Source organism: Octopus bimaculoides, chromosome 13 (assembly GCF_046866305.1).
Source record: "Octopus bimaculoides isolate indiv1 chromosome 13, ASM4686630v1, whole genome shotgun sequence".
NCBI classification, from domain to species: Eukaryota; Metazoa; Mollusca; class Cephalopoda; order Octopoda; family Octopodidae; genus Octopus; species Octopus bimaculoides.
Genome location: NC_142940.1, coordinates 33,647,598 through 33,664,973, shown reverse-complemented (window position 1 = coordinate 33,664,973; position 17,376 = coordinate 33,647,598). Strand labels below are relative to the sequence as shown.

The window sequence follows — 17,376 nt, the reverse complement described above, 5'->3', positions numbered from 1 at the left end:
TAATCACCAGCAAAACTGCATATGTAAAGTATATTAGTCACCAGCAAAACTGCATATGTAAAGTATAATTCTGTCTGTGTGCACAGTTTTCTTAATGGTCAATGGTGGTCTTCTTTGGTCACAAGTGGATAGCCATCATGTGTGTGTGTGTGTGTGTGTGTGTGTGTGTGTATACACACATACATTGTTTAATGTGGAGCAATGAAGTTATTACATAAGGACGTGACTCACAACCCAGAAGTCAAATTAATAAATTAATGCTCAAAATATATAAAATATTTATACACTGATAGAAGAAGAATATCCTGAGCAGTATGAGTTTAATTGTAATGGTGTATCTCAGTTGTACAATATGTCCCGCAATATAGAGATGACTACAAGAGTTGGCGCAAAGAAGGGTCTCCAGCATATGAATACTTCTCTAACCCATGCCAGTATGGAAAATTGGACATAAAGTGATAACTATGATGATGATTGTCAGTTGCAGAACTTATCCACAACTCATTGGCTAATTAGAGGTAACACCTACAAAGCTGAACTTAAAAGAGAAAAAATAGGAAGTCTTGAATTAAACAAACATCTCCCTTTTTGGAATTAACTTCGAAACTCCTTCAGATCAACTCAAGTTATTGTTCAATGTTAACAGTATAGAAATACAAATAATGGAAATACTGTCTGAAGATTAACTGAAAGATGATGGAATTGAAAGAACTCACAGACATCCTGAACTCGTGTTGTCTTGCAATGTTGAACTTACTTCCAACTATTGTAAAAATGTAAAATATCAGGAATCCCGTAACTGCTATCAGAACTGCAACTATCAATGCTAACAATCGACAAAATCTTTAATGCAACAACAGCAAGTAAGGAGAGCTTTAAGGAAATACATTTGTAATTTGGCTACAATACAATATGCCTCAAATCAAAGTCTATAAAAAAGAGATTCTCTGCTGCCCTGAGATAAACAAAAGTTTCACTGTGATCACTCACCTCCAACAACATCTTTGTGACAGAACATACAATTGCATGAATTCCCTCAATACATAAATGATGTTTACATAACATACTACATTTGACATGTATATAATTCCCTTATATATTACCTGTATACAATTCCATATATATATATATTAGCTGTGGATAATTCCCTATTTATTATGTGCAATATAATTTCCAATATATTAAATGTATATAATTTAATAGTTGATGATCAAAACAAGATCTTTCTTCTCACAAAAATATTTACAAACAATCCAAAACTGGACAACTTCTTATTTTGGTCAAAGGGCCACACATTTAGAGGAGATAGAAATGAGATTGTGTAACATTTATGCCTTTCTTGGAGTACTTAGGAGTACATAAACAAAACAGAATTGGCTTTGACTAAATTTCAGAGCAATAAACATTCTTTGGTTAATAATTTACAGCCGTGCTGGGTAAAATTTTATATATATTTATATATATATATTACCTGTATAGTTTTTAGTTATAAAGAAAATGGATATTTTTTTTAAGATACAAAACTGAGGAATGGGTCAGAAGTCAGAAACAGGTCTTAATATACTTGCCATCTTGATGACAAATAGACTTTTGGTTATACAATAGTGCCCTAAATAACATTTCCAGTAATAGGTTATTTTGAAGAATAGCTCTTAAACCCTGGCAAATATGTACAGTTTTTGTGCGAGAAGCAAGATAGTAACAGTTTATTACACTGGTCAGATGAACACACACACATTCACTTTTTATATATATATATATATATACACACACACACACACACACATTACAATGCACACCCACACATACGTTACATAATCATTCTGTTTTTATTTGACATGCATCATGCAGTTCTATATTGTATAATTTTTCTTGATACAATAACATAAATTGTCAAATTCTTATGGAAAATAGAAAATCCGTCGAAGGATTTGCATTGCACCAAAGCATGGTACCAACCAAAATGTAGCACCAACGAAAATATACTGCCATACAAATTTTTTTTTCTGAAGTTATAATTGTAGATTAAGCAACAACCATAGCTGAACTGCTGGTACCAAAATATCGATCACCAAAATTACCTAGAAATATAAAAATAAATAAATAAAAGACCTAGGAAAAAAAGTTATGATTATCATAAACAATGGCATTTCAATTGGATGTGAATATAGATATATGTATTCTATATGTATATATGAATACAAATATACAAGGTGATACATACATAATTACATATATGTATATATGCATACAAATATACATGTTCAATTCATGCAAGCATGGAAAATGGACATTAAATGATGATGAATGATATATCTAAATGTGCATATGTATGTATGTAGGCATGCATGTATTGTCAGTCTCTCATGAGTGCTACTGGTAACAAGGAATCCAGTACAACTGTCACAGGGTCAGGTCATCAGTGACTAAACCAGCACCCTAACTAAGCTTCCCTGATGAAGAGGGTTGCTAGAAACTCAACAGGACTGAAAACAAGACCGGTCAAAGGGACAGATAAACCTAACGTAGGTTCAACAACAATCAAGCAATAGCATGGACCCTAAAAAATCTAGAAGGTTACTCTGATATAAAACCAGATATGCAAGGAATGGAACTGAACATTATCATCATTTAAAGTCTGTTGTCCATGCTTGCATGGGTTGGATGGTTTGACCTAGCTGGCATTCTGGAAGGCTGCACCAGTCTGATTTGGCATGATTTTTCTACAGCTGGATGCTCTTCCTAACGCCAACCACTCCAAGAGTGTAATGGGTGTTTTTACATGTCACCAGCACGGATGCCATTTGTGTGACACCGGAGTGCATTTACATGATCCTGGCAAGGGTGCCAATTTGCATGACACAACTGCGATTTTGCTCAGCTTGATGGATCTTCTTCTCAAGCATGATATAATGCCAAAGGTTTGGTCACTGCCTCCGTGAGGCCCAACACTTGAAAGGAGCTCAGCCACTTTGCCTCTGTGAGGCCCAACACTCAAAAGGAACTCAGCCACTTTGCTTCTATGAGGCCCAGCACTTGAGAGGAACTCTGTCACTTTGCCTCCATCAGGTCGAACGCTCAAGAGGAACTCGGCTACTTTGCCTCCGTTGGGCCCAACACTCATAAGGAACTCAGCGACTTTGCCTCCATGAAGCCCAACATTCAAAAGATGTTCTTTATGTGCCACCAGCATGGGTGCACTTGGCTCGATGGGTCCTCTCAAGCACAGCACATTGCCAAAGGTCTCGGTCACCAGTCACTGTCTCTATGAGGCTCAAAGTCGAAGATCATGTTTCACCACCTTGTCTCATGTCTTCCTGGGTCTTCCTCTTCCACAGGTACCCTCCACAGTTAAAGACCAGCACTTTTTTACACAGCTGTCCACATACATGCGCATCACATGACCATACCAGCGCAGTTGTCTCTCTTGCACACATCTGATTCCTCTTATGCCTAACTTTTCTCTCAAGATGCTTACACTCTGTCAAACATGCACACCGACATTGCACATCCAGCGAAGTATTTCTTTCAAGCCTACGCATATCCTCGGCTGTCACAACTCATGTTTCACTGCTATGCAACATAGCTGTTTGCACACAGGCATCAAAGTCTGTCTTTCACTCTGAGAAAGAGACCCTTTGTTGTCAGCAGGGGTAGGAGCTCTCTGAACTTTGCCCAGTCTAATCTTATTCTCACAGCTACACTCTTGGAGCATCCACCTCCACTACTAACTTGGACACCTACTACCTCTAGCTTGCCCCACTGGCAGTTGATGGAGTCTATTTTCTGCACATTTTCAGCATTTATTGTACCTGTGCATCTTCCACACACAAAAGTTAGTTTACCTATTAACCTTCCACTGACGTTGTAGCACCTTTTAGGTGTCCAAAGCTTATACCAGGTGCAGCTTATAGAGTTTCTATTTACACCTTTTCTACAGATTGAGCAGGATCATCTACCTGAAGGGATTTGTGATTTGTCTGCTTTCCTACTTACTATAACTTTGGTTTTTGCTTGGTTAACTTTAAGGCCCTTTGATTCTAGACCTTGCTTCCTTCTCTAGTTCTGGTAGTGATTCAGCTATAAGAGCAAGGTCATCAGCATAAAGTAGCTCCAAGGAGCAGCCTGTCTTGAATTCCTTTGTTATTGCCTGGAGAACTATGATGAACAAGGGGGTCTGAGCACCGATCCTTGGGGAACCCCTACTAGTACCCTGAATTCTTTGCTGTACTCATTGCCCACCCTCACTTTACTGGTAGCGTCCCTGTACAAAGCTTGTACAGCTCTCACCAATCACTTGTCTATCCCTAGTTTCTGCATTGACCACCAGATAAGGGATCAGGGGACTCTGTCAAAAGCTTTCTCCAAGTCAACAAAAGCCAATTACAGATGTTTGTCTTTGGCTAGGTATTTCTCCTGCAGTTACTTTACCAAAAATATAGCATCAGTGGTGCTTCTACCTGGCACAAAACCAAATTGCATCTCATCTAGACTTTCTCCCTAATTAGTTGACTCTCCTTGATGACTCTCCCTGCAACTTTCATCACTTGATCCAACAATTTGATACCTCTGTAATTATTTCTATCTAAGGCATTACCTTTACTTTTATAGCAGTTGACTATGGCGCTACTACACCAGTCATTGGGGATTTTTTTGCTTGCATTTGAGATCATGGCGCTGTCACACTCCTAAGCCTGTTACCTGGCACCGAGTATCTTGCCCTGGCTTGTCTCTAGATCATGTCAATTAAGTGGAAAGGGTTTGTGAGGTGTTGTGCATGCATTATTGGACGTAAAATTTTAGGCTGTGCAATTGCCAGTGAGATGAATTTCCGATGCCTGGTCGAGTAGGAGGGTACCACAGTGAGCATGGAAGCTGCAGATGCAAACACAGGTGGGTGCAATAACCTCATGCATAGGTATTGCTAACATTTTGCATGGGCAATGGTCAGTGATGGTCTTTCTAAGTCACGAGGAGTCAGCCATCATGAACGTATGCCCGTACGTACGTATTTGGATATGTACGTGTAAAATGTCACATAACCTGGATCACCCAGACCATGAGGACAGGTTCCCCTCTCTCAACGGTCGACCGATTATAACAGGATCATGCTCAGAACAGGGGCCTTTTACACGTAACATTTTTACCACTCTCACCCAACTTTCAAAGAATTTACTAAGAAGGCAGTATTACCCTCTCCGTTCAATCTATAACCAAAATTGTCAGAACTTTAAGAATGCAAAACGAAAACGAGGTCAAAGGATTAAACCAAGGGAAATTACTCAGAAATTAAATCATTTGAGTTATGTCCCTTATATTGTTTACTCAAAAAAGCAAAGTAGAAATGTAGGTTTATTTAATGAGTCAACATTGAATATGCAAACCTATAATAAACAGCGTTCTAGTCGTGTCCATCTAAGTAACTGCAGTCTTTATGCGGTAGTCCGATTCACAGAGATTTCCAAAAGTATACTATTATGAACTAAATCCTACCAATCATAAACATACTTTTGTTTAGCCCAAGGTCAGCCTGATAGTGTCCATTTTTTTATAGGCTGTAGAGTGTAATTTGAGAGAGGTTTGGCTGCTATTACTGTGTAGAGGCTGTTTGCTTGCTCGAAATGATCACAGCTGGAAGACTTTCAATAATAAGTGTGTTGAATCAAGGTTGGGTTTCTCGGTACCTATACCTCCCTTAAAATTATGCTATGAGACAATATCAGAAATAGAAGGGGCCATTACAATGTAGGATCTTACATTTAATGCAATGAGCAGAAAAACTTCTATTAGCGGTTACCCAATTAACGGGCAAAATTTCCCGTTAGAAGTGTTTAAAATTTTAAGAAGGATAACTCTGATAAAATTGAGTAAATAAAGATGAAGTAGATTAATGATGGACTGTGTCATATTCCCTAACTTTCTAACAAAAATCTCTACATTATAAGTTTGATATTTCTTTTGTACAACACACAGACACATCCTGATGCTCTGTCTATAATCAATTACCATAGATTCGACAATATGACTTGCTGTAAGATTAATAGTATTAAGATAGTAAACTGATTTATGATCAATGTTTATGATAACCTTCTGACATTGTGACATTTCTATAGAAAACACCAACTACTTTCTTTATGAGCTCTTTAACCTCAGGTCAGATCAGATTGAAAAGAACCATAATCAAAAATGTCCAAGCCAGGACCATTCTCTCTTTTTTAAGATATAGTGTATCTTTCAGTTTAAGACTGTAGAGTGTGATTTTAGGGTGATTTGGCTGCAATTTCTTGTAAATAAACTTGCTGCATAGATGCTCATTCTTTAATTCAACACATTATGAGCTGTCACTGGTTCCACTCAATGTTTTTCTTATTCCAAATATATCATCTGCTCCTCTATGTGGTATGAAGAGAATGTTGAGGTCAATAGATCATTTTTGGGAACACTGACTAAAACATATTAAAATGTTAAGATAGAACGTAACTTGACAGCATGACATTGAGAGAAATGTAAAACTTACAACTATAACTATTTTCTATCAGATTATGTTTCTCACAGACTATATGAGACCAAATGGTGTAGCTCTGCAACTCCATCCAGTTTAGTACATAATACAGAAAAGTGACAAAGACGTGTAATAGGCACTCTGTTGGTTATGACAAGGGTTCCAGTTAATCTGATCAACGTGAGAGACTGCTCATGAAATTAACGTGCAAGTGACTGAACACTCCACAAACACACGTACATGTAGAAACCTATGAGAACAATCAATTCTATCAATACTTCAACTTACCAAGACCTGGTAATATGTGGAACTTTTCATTAACTTCTTTATCAACAGCTGTTGTCACTATTTTCACCTTGGGGAATGCATATGCAATGGAATGAACACCTGTAATAGAGAATTAGAAAACTGAAGGATATAGAATTTCCATATATATATATATATATATATATATATATATATATCACTCTAAATTGATGGAACTTGTGGAAGAGGGATACCCAGGAAGACATGGGATGAAGTACAGAAGAACAACCTCAGGACAACCTTATGGAGGAGATGACAAAGGAATGAGATATCTGGTGCTTTACGGTACTCAAGAAGGCCCATTGTCCACAGCAGCAATGTTAATGTCACTCCACCTGATGAAAAGGATTGGTCTGCAAAAGCCATGAGCCAGTGCCATACAAAAAGCATTCATGTTAGTGTCACATTAGAAGCATCTAGTACACACAGTAAAGTGGTTGGCATTAGGAAGGGCATTCAGCCATAAAAACCAAGCCAAATCAGACTGGCGCCTGGTGCAATTCTTCTGATTGCCAGCTCTGCTCAAACGTTCCAATCCATGCCAGCATGGAAAACAGTCATACATGCCAGCATGGAAAACAGACATACATATTTTTCACTTCACTCTGTCCCTTTTTTTCTCGTCCCTCCCTAATTCTTCTATCCCTCTGCCTCTACCACTCTTTCTTCTCTCTCTACGTGAGCGGTGTTCGGCCAAGCCTGACCTCTCTTTCTTGGTTCGACTACCATCCGTGCAACATCTATATTCCTTCCCATGCCTGTCATCTCTTATGTCCCTAGTGCTGTTAACTTAGTTTTTCCTTGGGGCTGGCCAGATTGGAGCAGTTTTGAGTATAACCAGCCAAAACTGCAAAGATAATCTGGAACTCGGTTGACGAAAGAAAATTCCGAATGATCCGTCCTTGATTTTACTTGTCCCTTTTTGTATCATCTAACTCTCTGGATGTTTTGTTGTCGCTTGTTGTGTTCTTGTCCCATTTTTGTATTCTTTTATATATATATATATATATATATATATATATATATATTATTTTGTTTAAAAGAGTTCCAACACTGTCTGTTTTTTATGTTTTATTTATATTCCTGCAAAACCAATGTGGGATATAGAATATGGAATATACAATATATAATATAATATACAATATATAATATAAAATAAAAATGGATGGTACAATGAAATAAAGTATTGAATGTCTTATTGAATATATGGAATATGTCTTATTGAATAGATGAAATATTGAGTGTTCAATATAAAGGATTAAATATATAAAGGCGATCTTCTTCATGATGTGGTGGTCTATGTTCGAGGGTATTTCACAATAGAAGGTTGTATCCTTTAGTTGTTCCTCAACTAAATCCTTGTAGTATTCCACATCCATGATGATGATTGCACCCCCTTTATCTGCTTGTTTAATTATTATTGTTTCATCGTTTTGTATGTGTTTAAGTGCAGATATCTCTGATTTGTTAATGTTCGGCTTAACTTTGGTATTTTGTTTTAGGGGGAAGTTTGATAGGGTGTCAATATATTGGTCAAGGTAGATATTTCTGCCTTTTGGTGGAGTGAAATTTGATTTATTCCTCACTAAAGAATCTTCGGTTTCATTATAATTTTTATTATTAATATTAGTGGTGAAGAATTCAACAAGTCGTAATTTGCGACAGAATTTCTGGATATCTTCCTTTAGTTCATGGTGGTTGACTGTTGGTGTAGGTGTAAATTTCAGGCCTTTTAACAGAAGTTGGGTTTCATCATTGTCAAGATCTCTTCTGGAAAGATTAATTATCTTAGGATTTATGTGTCCAGTTGTTTTGGGTATGTTACTTCTTGGAGTGTTTCTTTCTCTGGTGTTTGTTGTCCTGACATTAAAAAATGAATTTTTTTCTGTTTATGGTTACTATTTTTGTTAGTGTTGACTTGAAGTTTGTGTTTTCGTTGTTATTTTACCTGGTGGTGTTATGTTTGCCGTCCTATTTTCAGAATTATACATCTTCTTTTTCAATTTGTAAGTATTGGTTTTAGTGATCTGAGAGGATGGTCTGGTATTGTTTCTGGTTCTAGGTCGGTTTTTTTCCCGTTTTTTTGTAGGTAATCTTTGTTGAGGTTTTGAAAATGATCTGGTGTTCCTACGTCTAATGGTCTGATCAGAGAAATACTTATTTTGTTCATGTTTTTTGTTTATAATGTGTACATTAGGGTGTTTGCGTACAAAAGGGGAAGAGTTCTTACCGTAGTTCCTCTTTGATTCCTGGTGGAATGGGCGTTTATGTTGCCTCATGCTCTGGCTTTTGTTACCTTGGTGAGATTGTTCTTTTTTACTGTTATTTCTCTGAGTTCTAAATTCTTTACCGTAGTTGGTAGAATATTTATCCAGGAATAGTTGTTTCTGCTGCCATAATTTTCGTGATTTGTTCTCTTCTCTGGAGATATCTTTGATCCATAGTTCGCGCATTTTTTCTTTTACATTGCCGGTTGCTAGTTTTGATATTTCATCTTCAATAAGACTGTCGATTGCTTCATATTTGGTTTTATAACAGGATTGTTTAGACAGGGTGATAGAAATGTCGGTCCTGAATTTTGTTAAGGCGAGATCCCATCGGAGTTTTGTTTCTTCCTCTGGTTCTCCTCTAATTTCTTTAATTAGGTACTTTCGAGGAAGTATGGGTGCCGTTAAGGAAATCCATTCTGAGTGTGTTTCGGCATATTTTTCGCATTTATATGCTTTCCAGAAGTTTTGTTTTCTTATATTGAGAGATTTCTTCCATGTCTGCCAAATTTCTTTTCTTTTTCGGTGGGCTTCATTTTCCAGATTTCTTTCATTTATTTCTGATATCCACGGAGGTTGTGGTAGATTTTCTTTGGTAGACTTTATAATTGTTGGTATGATTTCCGTGAGATTCTTCATTTCATTGTTTATATGTTCGTTGATGAGTTTTCCATCTGTTGATTGTTTTTCTATTTCTTTTAAGATAGAGGATTGTGTTTCTATCGTTGTGATGAGGGTTGATAGTTTGGATGAAATTTCCATATATATATTGGTACAGGATTTGAAAAAGCATCCAGTCCACATTGTGAAGTGGTTGGTATGTGGCAGGGCATCCAGCTGTAAAAACCATGTCAACAGACACAGTGGCCTGGTACAGTCTTCTAGCTGGCTGGCTGGCTCCTGTCAAACCATCCAACCCATGCCAGCATGGAAGGCAGATGTTAAACAATGATGATGACAATGATGAAGGATGTAGAATGACACACACATATGGATTGCAACTAATTCAACCCTGGAATAAATATTATGCAATGAGCGGAATTTATCATGGCATCAAATTTATTTCAATGTCTGAATTATTTGCATTATTTTTTTGCCAAGAAAGAGCATTGCTAGCTTCCTCAGGTTTTACTATTTCTTTTAAATATCTTGATAAGGGAGCCAATCCCATCATTACCAAAATACTATTAAGATTTAAAGTTAGCAAACACACTATTAAATATATAACTGGAACTAACTAGCTAAGGCAGTGCTGGTGGCAGTAGCTGAACTTCCAATCAAACCAAAGAAACTATGGCTCCATTATTTGTCCCACTACTATCCGTCACCTCCTGAGAAATGTGGAACTATCTGTCAGGGACACCTCCTCATAGAAGTGGAAATGTCCCACTCTGCACACTGACAAGAAACAGGACATGAACATAGAATGCTGAAATAGGTACCATAAGGCATTTCATTTGACAATTTACCTGCTCCACTCAGCCACTATCTTAGACTGGCACTTTATTTAGTTATTAATCTCAAAATGATGAAAGGCAAAGTTGACATCAGTGGGATTTGAACTCAGAGAACAGACATTTTCACATTTAATATCACTAAAATATGAGAGTTAAATATACTAACATTTGACCAGTATTTTATTTTATCAACTTTGACAGGATGTAAGTGAAAGCTGACCTAAAGAGCCAGAACAAAGACTACAATATTCGACCCAATTTCCTATCCTTAATATTGCTAAAACATGATAGTTAATGCCTCCACCCCCGCACTAATAGATACAATTATGTTCATTTACATTCTTTTGCTTAATCAGAAATATTTCGTATGACATTAACCAAAATGTTTTCAAATGAAGATCAGAGAAAACTTTTCTGTAGATATGGTGTCAGTGTTACAATGTACTTTACACTGAAATACTTGTTACTATCAATTATGCTGATTTTAAATTTTGGCACAAGGCCAGCAATTTCGAGGCAAAGTATAAGTCAATTACATCAAGCCCAGTGTTCAACTGGTACTTATTTTTATCAACACTGAAAAGATGAAAAGCAAAATCAACCTCAGCAGAATTTCAACTGAAAATGTAAAGACAGACAAAATGTGCTGCCAAGCATTTTGCCTGGTGTGATAACGATTCTGCCAGTTCAGCGCCTTGTTACTATCTATTATATTAACACTTCTGGCTGCTACTATAGCTGCCAAGACCTCAAAAAAATTGTATAGCTAAGTGTGTGTAAGAGAGAGAGTTTATTTCTATAGCATTTCATTTTGGTGTAAAGCATTTCATTTTCTGTAGCTCACCCAGGATATGACTTGCTGACTAGAGACGAGCCATTTACTTAGCATCAATTAACTTTCTAAAGGAACAAAACTTTAAAGCTATTAGAAGGATGCAAAAAATGTCTTCTTTTTTCCCCGTTCTACATTAGTAATTACTCATAAAACTTAATTAGGACATCTTTACAGTAGTTTCTGAAATAGCTGAGCAACAAATGAGACCCAAATAGTGGCACCTAATTTCTTGGTGACTGAGTGCTGGGTATGTTGAAAGGAGAGGATAAGCGTAGTGTTGTGTGCTGGTACAGCTGGAATGTCAATAGTAGGCACAAGCACTGATCTTTTGATGCAACTCACCTGAAACAGCCATCAACAAAGACAGCAGTGTTATGTTTTCTTCTGGCACATCATGATCCAACAACACTCGGATGGCCATCATAGCAGCAGCACCAGTTGCAACAGTGGCATCCATTAACATGACATGGCAGTCTTGGATGTCTCGAGGCAGACGTTGGTAATGGAGCTGAATAAGAAACAAATACAGAATATAAACAATGATAAGTGAACAACAACACAACCAATACTAAGTAATCGAAAAGACCAACAATCATAGCAGGGACTAACAATGTCAAAGGCACACTTCTTGTTTAACCACAGGTCAACCCAAATAACTGAAGAGCCCTATGAATAAAAAGGTTCCAGCAATGATAACTTACTTGTTTTTTCTAGGAATAGTCTTACCCCAGATTACATTATCCAGCATCACCTTCCTTTTTATCAGAACATCGATGTGAGCTAAGGAAAATTTAGTGCTATTTGTAGATGTAGTAACCATGTAGAGGTTCCTTCATCATACAGTGTAATTTGAAGATTTGGCTGCAATTTCTAACTGGTCAAAGAATCAAGCAGATCCCCTTCATTAATTTATCTCCCTAAACCAGGCGTTGGGAAACTTTTTAGTGCAGCGGGCAAAAATTTCCGAAAAAGACAGGTCCACGGGCAGATACAAGTTCTCTTATATCTGTGTAAATCTTGTATATATTTATGTATAATTCGATATACATTAATAAAGATAAGTTTAAAACATTAAATTAACAGTTAACATTTTCATTAACACCACCACTGAATTTAGGACATTTATATTACTTATGAGATATTTTATATTTTTCAGCTAGAGTGTAGTTGGGTCTCAAGGAGGTGGTAGAAACCTAGCAATATGTGTTTTATAATGAAAACAAAATTTCCATTCAAATGGCAATTACTGAACGATTTTCTGTTCGAGTCTAACCATTTTAAGTCAGAGTGGAAACACGACCTATGTCGCAAAGTGGCATACGAGTATTGTATATATTTTATAATTGAAAACTTTACTATATTTTGTACAAACGTGTATCTCAGCCTGTAGACACAATAAAATGGGCTCACGGATGCAATTGCACCCACAGGCAGGGGTTTCCTTACCCTAAACAGTAGCAGGACAAACAGACAGACATTTAAATATGGTTGTATGTATGGGGGAGAGAAATACAGTCACATGTGAGAAGCCAAAATGCTGGTAGTTTAAATAAGAATCACCTGTGAATATTTGAAAATGACCAAATATACAATAGACTATGTAAGGTTTAATTTAAAGAGCAATGGTTCCAACAGTACATACTTCAGGTTCTCCTGTGTCAAAGTTGGTCTGTATCAAAATCTTTCCAATCACAACATCTTTGCAAACTTCTCCAAGAGCTGATTCCATAGTCTCGCCTGCACGCAAAATTGAAACTCCACATATCTACAAATATAACCAACATCACAGTACATGAGTAAACTTTCATTAAGAAAAACCATAGAATGAGAATGGTATCACAACAGAGATGCTAAGGTGTGGCAGTGAAGAGCTGTGGAAAATCTTTGTTCTATATTCTTGCCTCATCTCTATAAACTGTTTACAAAGGTCATAGTCACCAGACTATCAAAACATCTTGATGACCAGCAGCAGAGAGAGAGAAAAGGTTTCCGTTAGAACTACGGTACTATAGATCACACATTCACTCTAACAAAACTCATGAAATGAGCAAACAAATACAAGCTTCTTCCGAGGATCACTTTTGTTGACTACAGATAAGTCTTCAATAGTATCAAGACAAATGTAGTGTTAAAATCACTGGAAATGCAAACTATACATCAAACTGCATAGATGCGAACTCTGGATGCACAACAGATATAGTTCTGTTATCACCACCAGAATTGAGAAGGGTATTAAGCAGATACCACCTCTCTAAAGCTCTTAACTGCAAGTCTAGAAATGGTCATCAAGGACATTGACTGAACAGGTGGCATGAACATCAATGGCAAGCAACACCTCTCCAATTCGCAGATGACATTACACTCATCACTGAAACCACAGATCAACAGCAGACCATGCTGACAGAGCTGGACACCCAGAGCTTAGCAATAAGTCTTCAAATGAACTACATGAAAACAAAATGTATGTGGCTGGAAGATATAGCACAAAGCCAAACAGAGATGGGAAGTGATGAAATTGAGAAGGCAAAGGAGTGTGTCTGCTTAGGGTACACAGTGAATATGTTCCAAGATAAGGAATCTGAAATTTCAAAGAGAATAAGAGCATGATGGAAGGTGTTTACCACAATAAAGGATGTGCTCAAGACAAAGATAGAGAATACCATGCATGTCAGACTCTTCAATAGTATCTTCCTACCAGCACTCTTATACTATACTTTAACTACAAAGAGGATATATCAACTGGCTATGATACAAAGCATCATGGAAAGATCCATGCTAGGAATATCATTACAAGAACATATCTGACACGAGATAATTCAAGAATGGAGCAAAGTGAAGGACATGATTGCACAATACATGAAAGCACAAATTCCTCTGAGCTGGACATGTCACAAGATTTACAGACAACAAATGGACTCATGCAGTTGCCAAGTGGTGTCCAAGAGACCAGAAAAGGCCACTTGGAAGGCCTCCATGACGATGGGAAGACGATTTGGTTAAGTGATTTGAGTCAAGATGGAAAAGAATGGTGCAATCAAAACAGAAGTAGAAGCACATTGTGACCAGCTGTGTATAACAGCACCTGACCAGCAGTCTATAACAGCACCTGATAGCCTGGTCAATACTTGATTATATATATATATATATATATATATATATATATATATATATATATATATATATATATATATACAGAGTGAGGCAAAAGTCACACACCATAGGAGTCAATTAATAATGTTTTAAGTATCTAATTTGTTCTGATATTTTCTGACTAGCAGAAACAATTTTGGAGTCATTTGAAATCAGTTCTTTATCAGACATGCCCTAGAAATATCGAGGAACTTAAAGAAAGAACTGAAAATGACTGCAGTAAAATAACAAAGGAAACTCTCCGACATGTTAATGAATATGCTGGCACAGAATTGAAATGTGTTATGAAAAGGAAGTGGGGCATTTTGAACAGCACATACAACAAATAACTAGCAAATAAAATTTTCACGTGAAATTATACTTATAATAAATTATCCCTATGATGCATGACTTTTGTTTCACCCTGTGTGTGTGTGTGTGTGTATAACATTTGAGGAAACTGAGCGAAGGGAAATAACTCAGAACAGCCAGTGGCATGTATTTGAACAACAAATACGGTATAATAAAAACTTGATCCATTTGAGAAGGAGAAATAACTACCATTTGGAAATAATTGACATCCTCTGGACGTGGAAATAATTTTAATAAACCAAGAATATGTTGTCTAGTAATTAATGTGTGTGTGTGTGTGTGTGTGTGTATAGCTGCATGCGCATATATATATATAATTAAGTTTTGTTGTGGTGATAGACATTAACACACCTGTGTGTTTAAAAGATGGACTCGTTGGATTGTTTTATTGTTGATGACATCAGATGGCGTTTTTGAATCTTGCGTTTTGGGAAGGAAGAAATAAAAAGTACATCTTGTGAAGACATTGATTTTACCTCTGCTTCATCAAATTATATATCCAAACGTCTTAAAGATATAAAAAGTTTGAAAATGGAGAGATACAATGGATAATTAATTAATATCTTCACACACACTCATCGCTAAAAGGTTTTGTGCAATCAACTATATAGCCAATTATATTCATTTGTAGTTTAAGAAGAAATGAAGGATAATGACTGAATGATTTAAATGACACCAGCACACAAGGGGTAATCCAGCTCAATACACTGAAGCAATATGGAATGGAGTACCTTGATCAATAACACAATACACCAACCATCCAGTTCAGGAATGTAACCCATGGTCATCAAGCTCAACACTCTAATTACTAAGCCATACTCCTTCACCATGGCTTTATATGAGAAACAAAACAAACTATGCAGCAGAGTTCTAACCTTCTGCTACATATTTTATGTATTTATTATATGTATTACAAATAAACACATGTTTTTATCTATTCAGTAAAACTTATTATTAGGCACAGGCATTGCTGTGTGGTAAGAAGCTTGCTTCCCAACCACATGGTTCCAGATTCAGTCCCACGGAGTGGCACCTTGGGCATGTCTTCTACTATAGCCTTGTGCCAACCAAAGCCTTGTAAGTGGATTTGGTAGACAGAAACTGAAAGAAGCTCATCATGTGTGTGTGTGTGTGTGTGTGTTTGTCTCCCACCACTGCTTGACAACTGGTGTTAGTGCGTTTATGTCCCCATAACTTAGTGGTTCAGCAAAAGAGACTGATAGAATAAGTGCCAGGCTCAAAAAGATAAGTTCTGAAGTTGATTCTTTTGACTAAAAATTCTTCAAGGCTGTGCTCCAGTGTGGCCATAGTCTGAAACAAGTAAAGTAAATATTTAAATCAAATTTATATTTTCTGAATAAAAATCTAAAGTGTTAGGGAGGTACCTTTTTTGTGTCGAGTCTTTTGCCTTCATAAAGAATGCTCTGAGCAGTTTCAACAGTTGTCGTCTGAAATAAATATGGAAGATATCCAAATAAATTATACTCAGGAGCAATAATTTGTAATCATAAGAAATCAAACTCAAAGAATAAGGAAGTGACAACAATCAAAACAATAAAGACAAACAATAAGATAAGCTGTCTGCCATGAAGGAGGGACGAAGATTATAGTGCACGTCAAACTGAGAATTTTCATCAAAGTTATAACAATCTCTGACCCAAAACATAAGGAATTTATTACACATGCAACCCCTTCCAGTAAGCTAACAGATCTCATATTTTGATTCAACAGCTATGATTTATTAAAGAGTAGCAAAGACTCACTAGCTTTGTGTGTTACAAGGCAACCTCACTAATGCTGGTGTTGTGATTCAATGCACCAGATACTCACTATAAAGAGGTTTGCAATCAATAGGTGGCACCACAGAATCAAGGACAAGACAGCTTTTCTAGTGTTGGTGCCGCAATAAAATGCACCCAGTACACACTATAAAGGGGTTGCTGATTAGAAGGGCATCCAACTGTAATAATACACAAGTGAGGCATGATCCTCCAACCCAAATAGCAAGCAGTAACTCCAAATAGGAACCAACTCAGAGTGTAACAATCTATTACACCCATGCCAGTATGAAGAGCAAATGCAAAATGATGAGGATATTAAAATCAAAGGAAGTGTAGAGGTGCATACTACAGGACATACCATGTTTACTCCTGAAAATCACTCAACAGCAGAAATACATTGGAAAACACAAGCTGAACATCAAAGACATTGGCTAATATGAGTAGAAGTTGACCAGATGAGAACTCTTTAGCATTCAGATTACTCTACAAAATGTAATGCTTCTTTATTCACACTGTTTTCAAGTAATTAGGTATTATCTCACAGCATCAAGATTTCAATGATGTGATTGTATATTTTCAGAATGGCATTGTAAAATAGGTGCAAGGGGTCAGATTTGAGCATCTTGAACATGAAACAGGTTGTATATTTGAGCTGGTTATAGCCAGTTTAAATGTTGAAGGATTAAGTATTAAAGGATACACAAATTAAATTGAGTCATAAAAAGGA

At 36.7% G+C, this 17,376-nt stretch overlaps 1 protein-coding gene across 1 annotated transcript in view; it reads right to left on the bottom strand.

The window, feature by feature from the left end:
• Nucleotides 1-1,890: 1,890 nt before the first annotated feature.
• Nucleotides 1,891-17,376, bottom strand: part of LOC106872061 (uridine-cytidine kinase-like 1) — a 45,798-nt gene continuing 30,312 nt past the window's right edge. The window contains exons 9-13 of the mRNA XM_089361309.1: nt 16,254-16,352; nt 13,010-13,132; nt 11,710-11,875; nt 6,791-6,889; nt 1,891-2,081 (exon numbers count right to left, since the gene is read on the bottom strand). Of these exons, the coding sequence (XP_089217435.1) occupies nt 2,026-2,081; nt 6,791-6,889; nt 11,710-11,875; nt 13,010-13,132; nt 16,254-16,352 (543 nt within the window). The 3' untranslated portion in view covers nt 1,891-2,025. The remainder of the gene's footprint in view (nt 2,082-6,790; nt 6,890-11,709; nt 11,876-13,009; nt 13,133-16,253; nt 16,353-17,376) is intronic.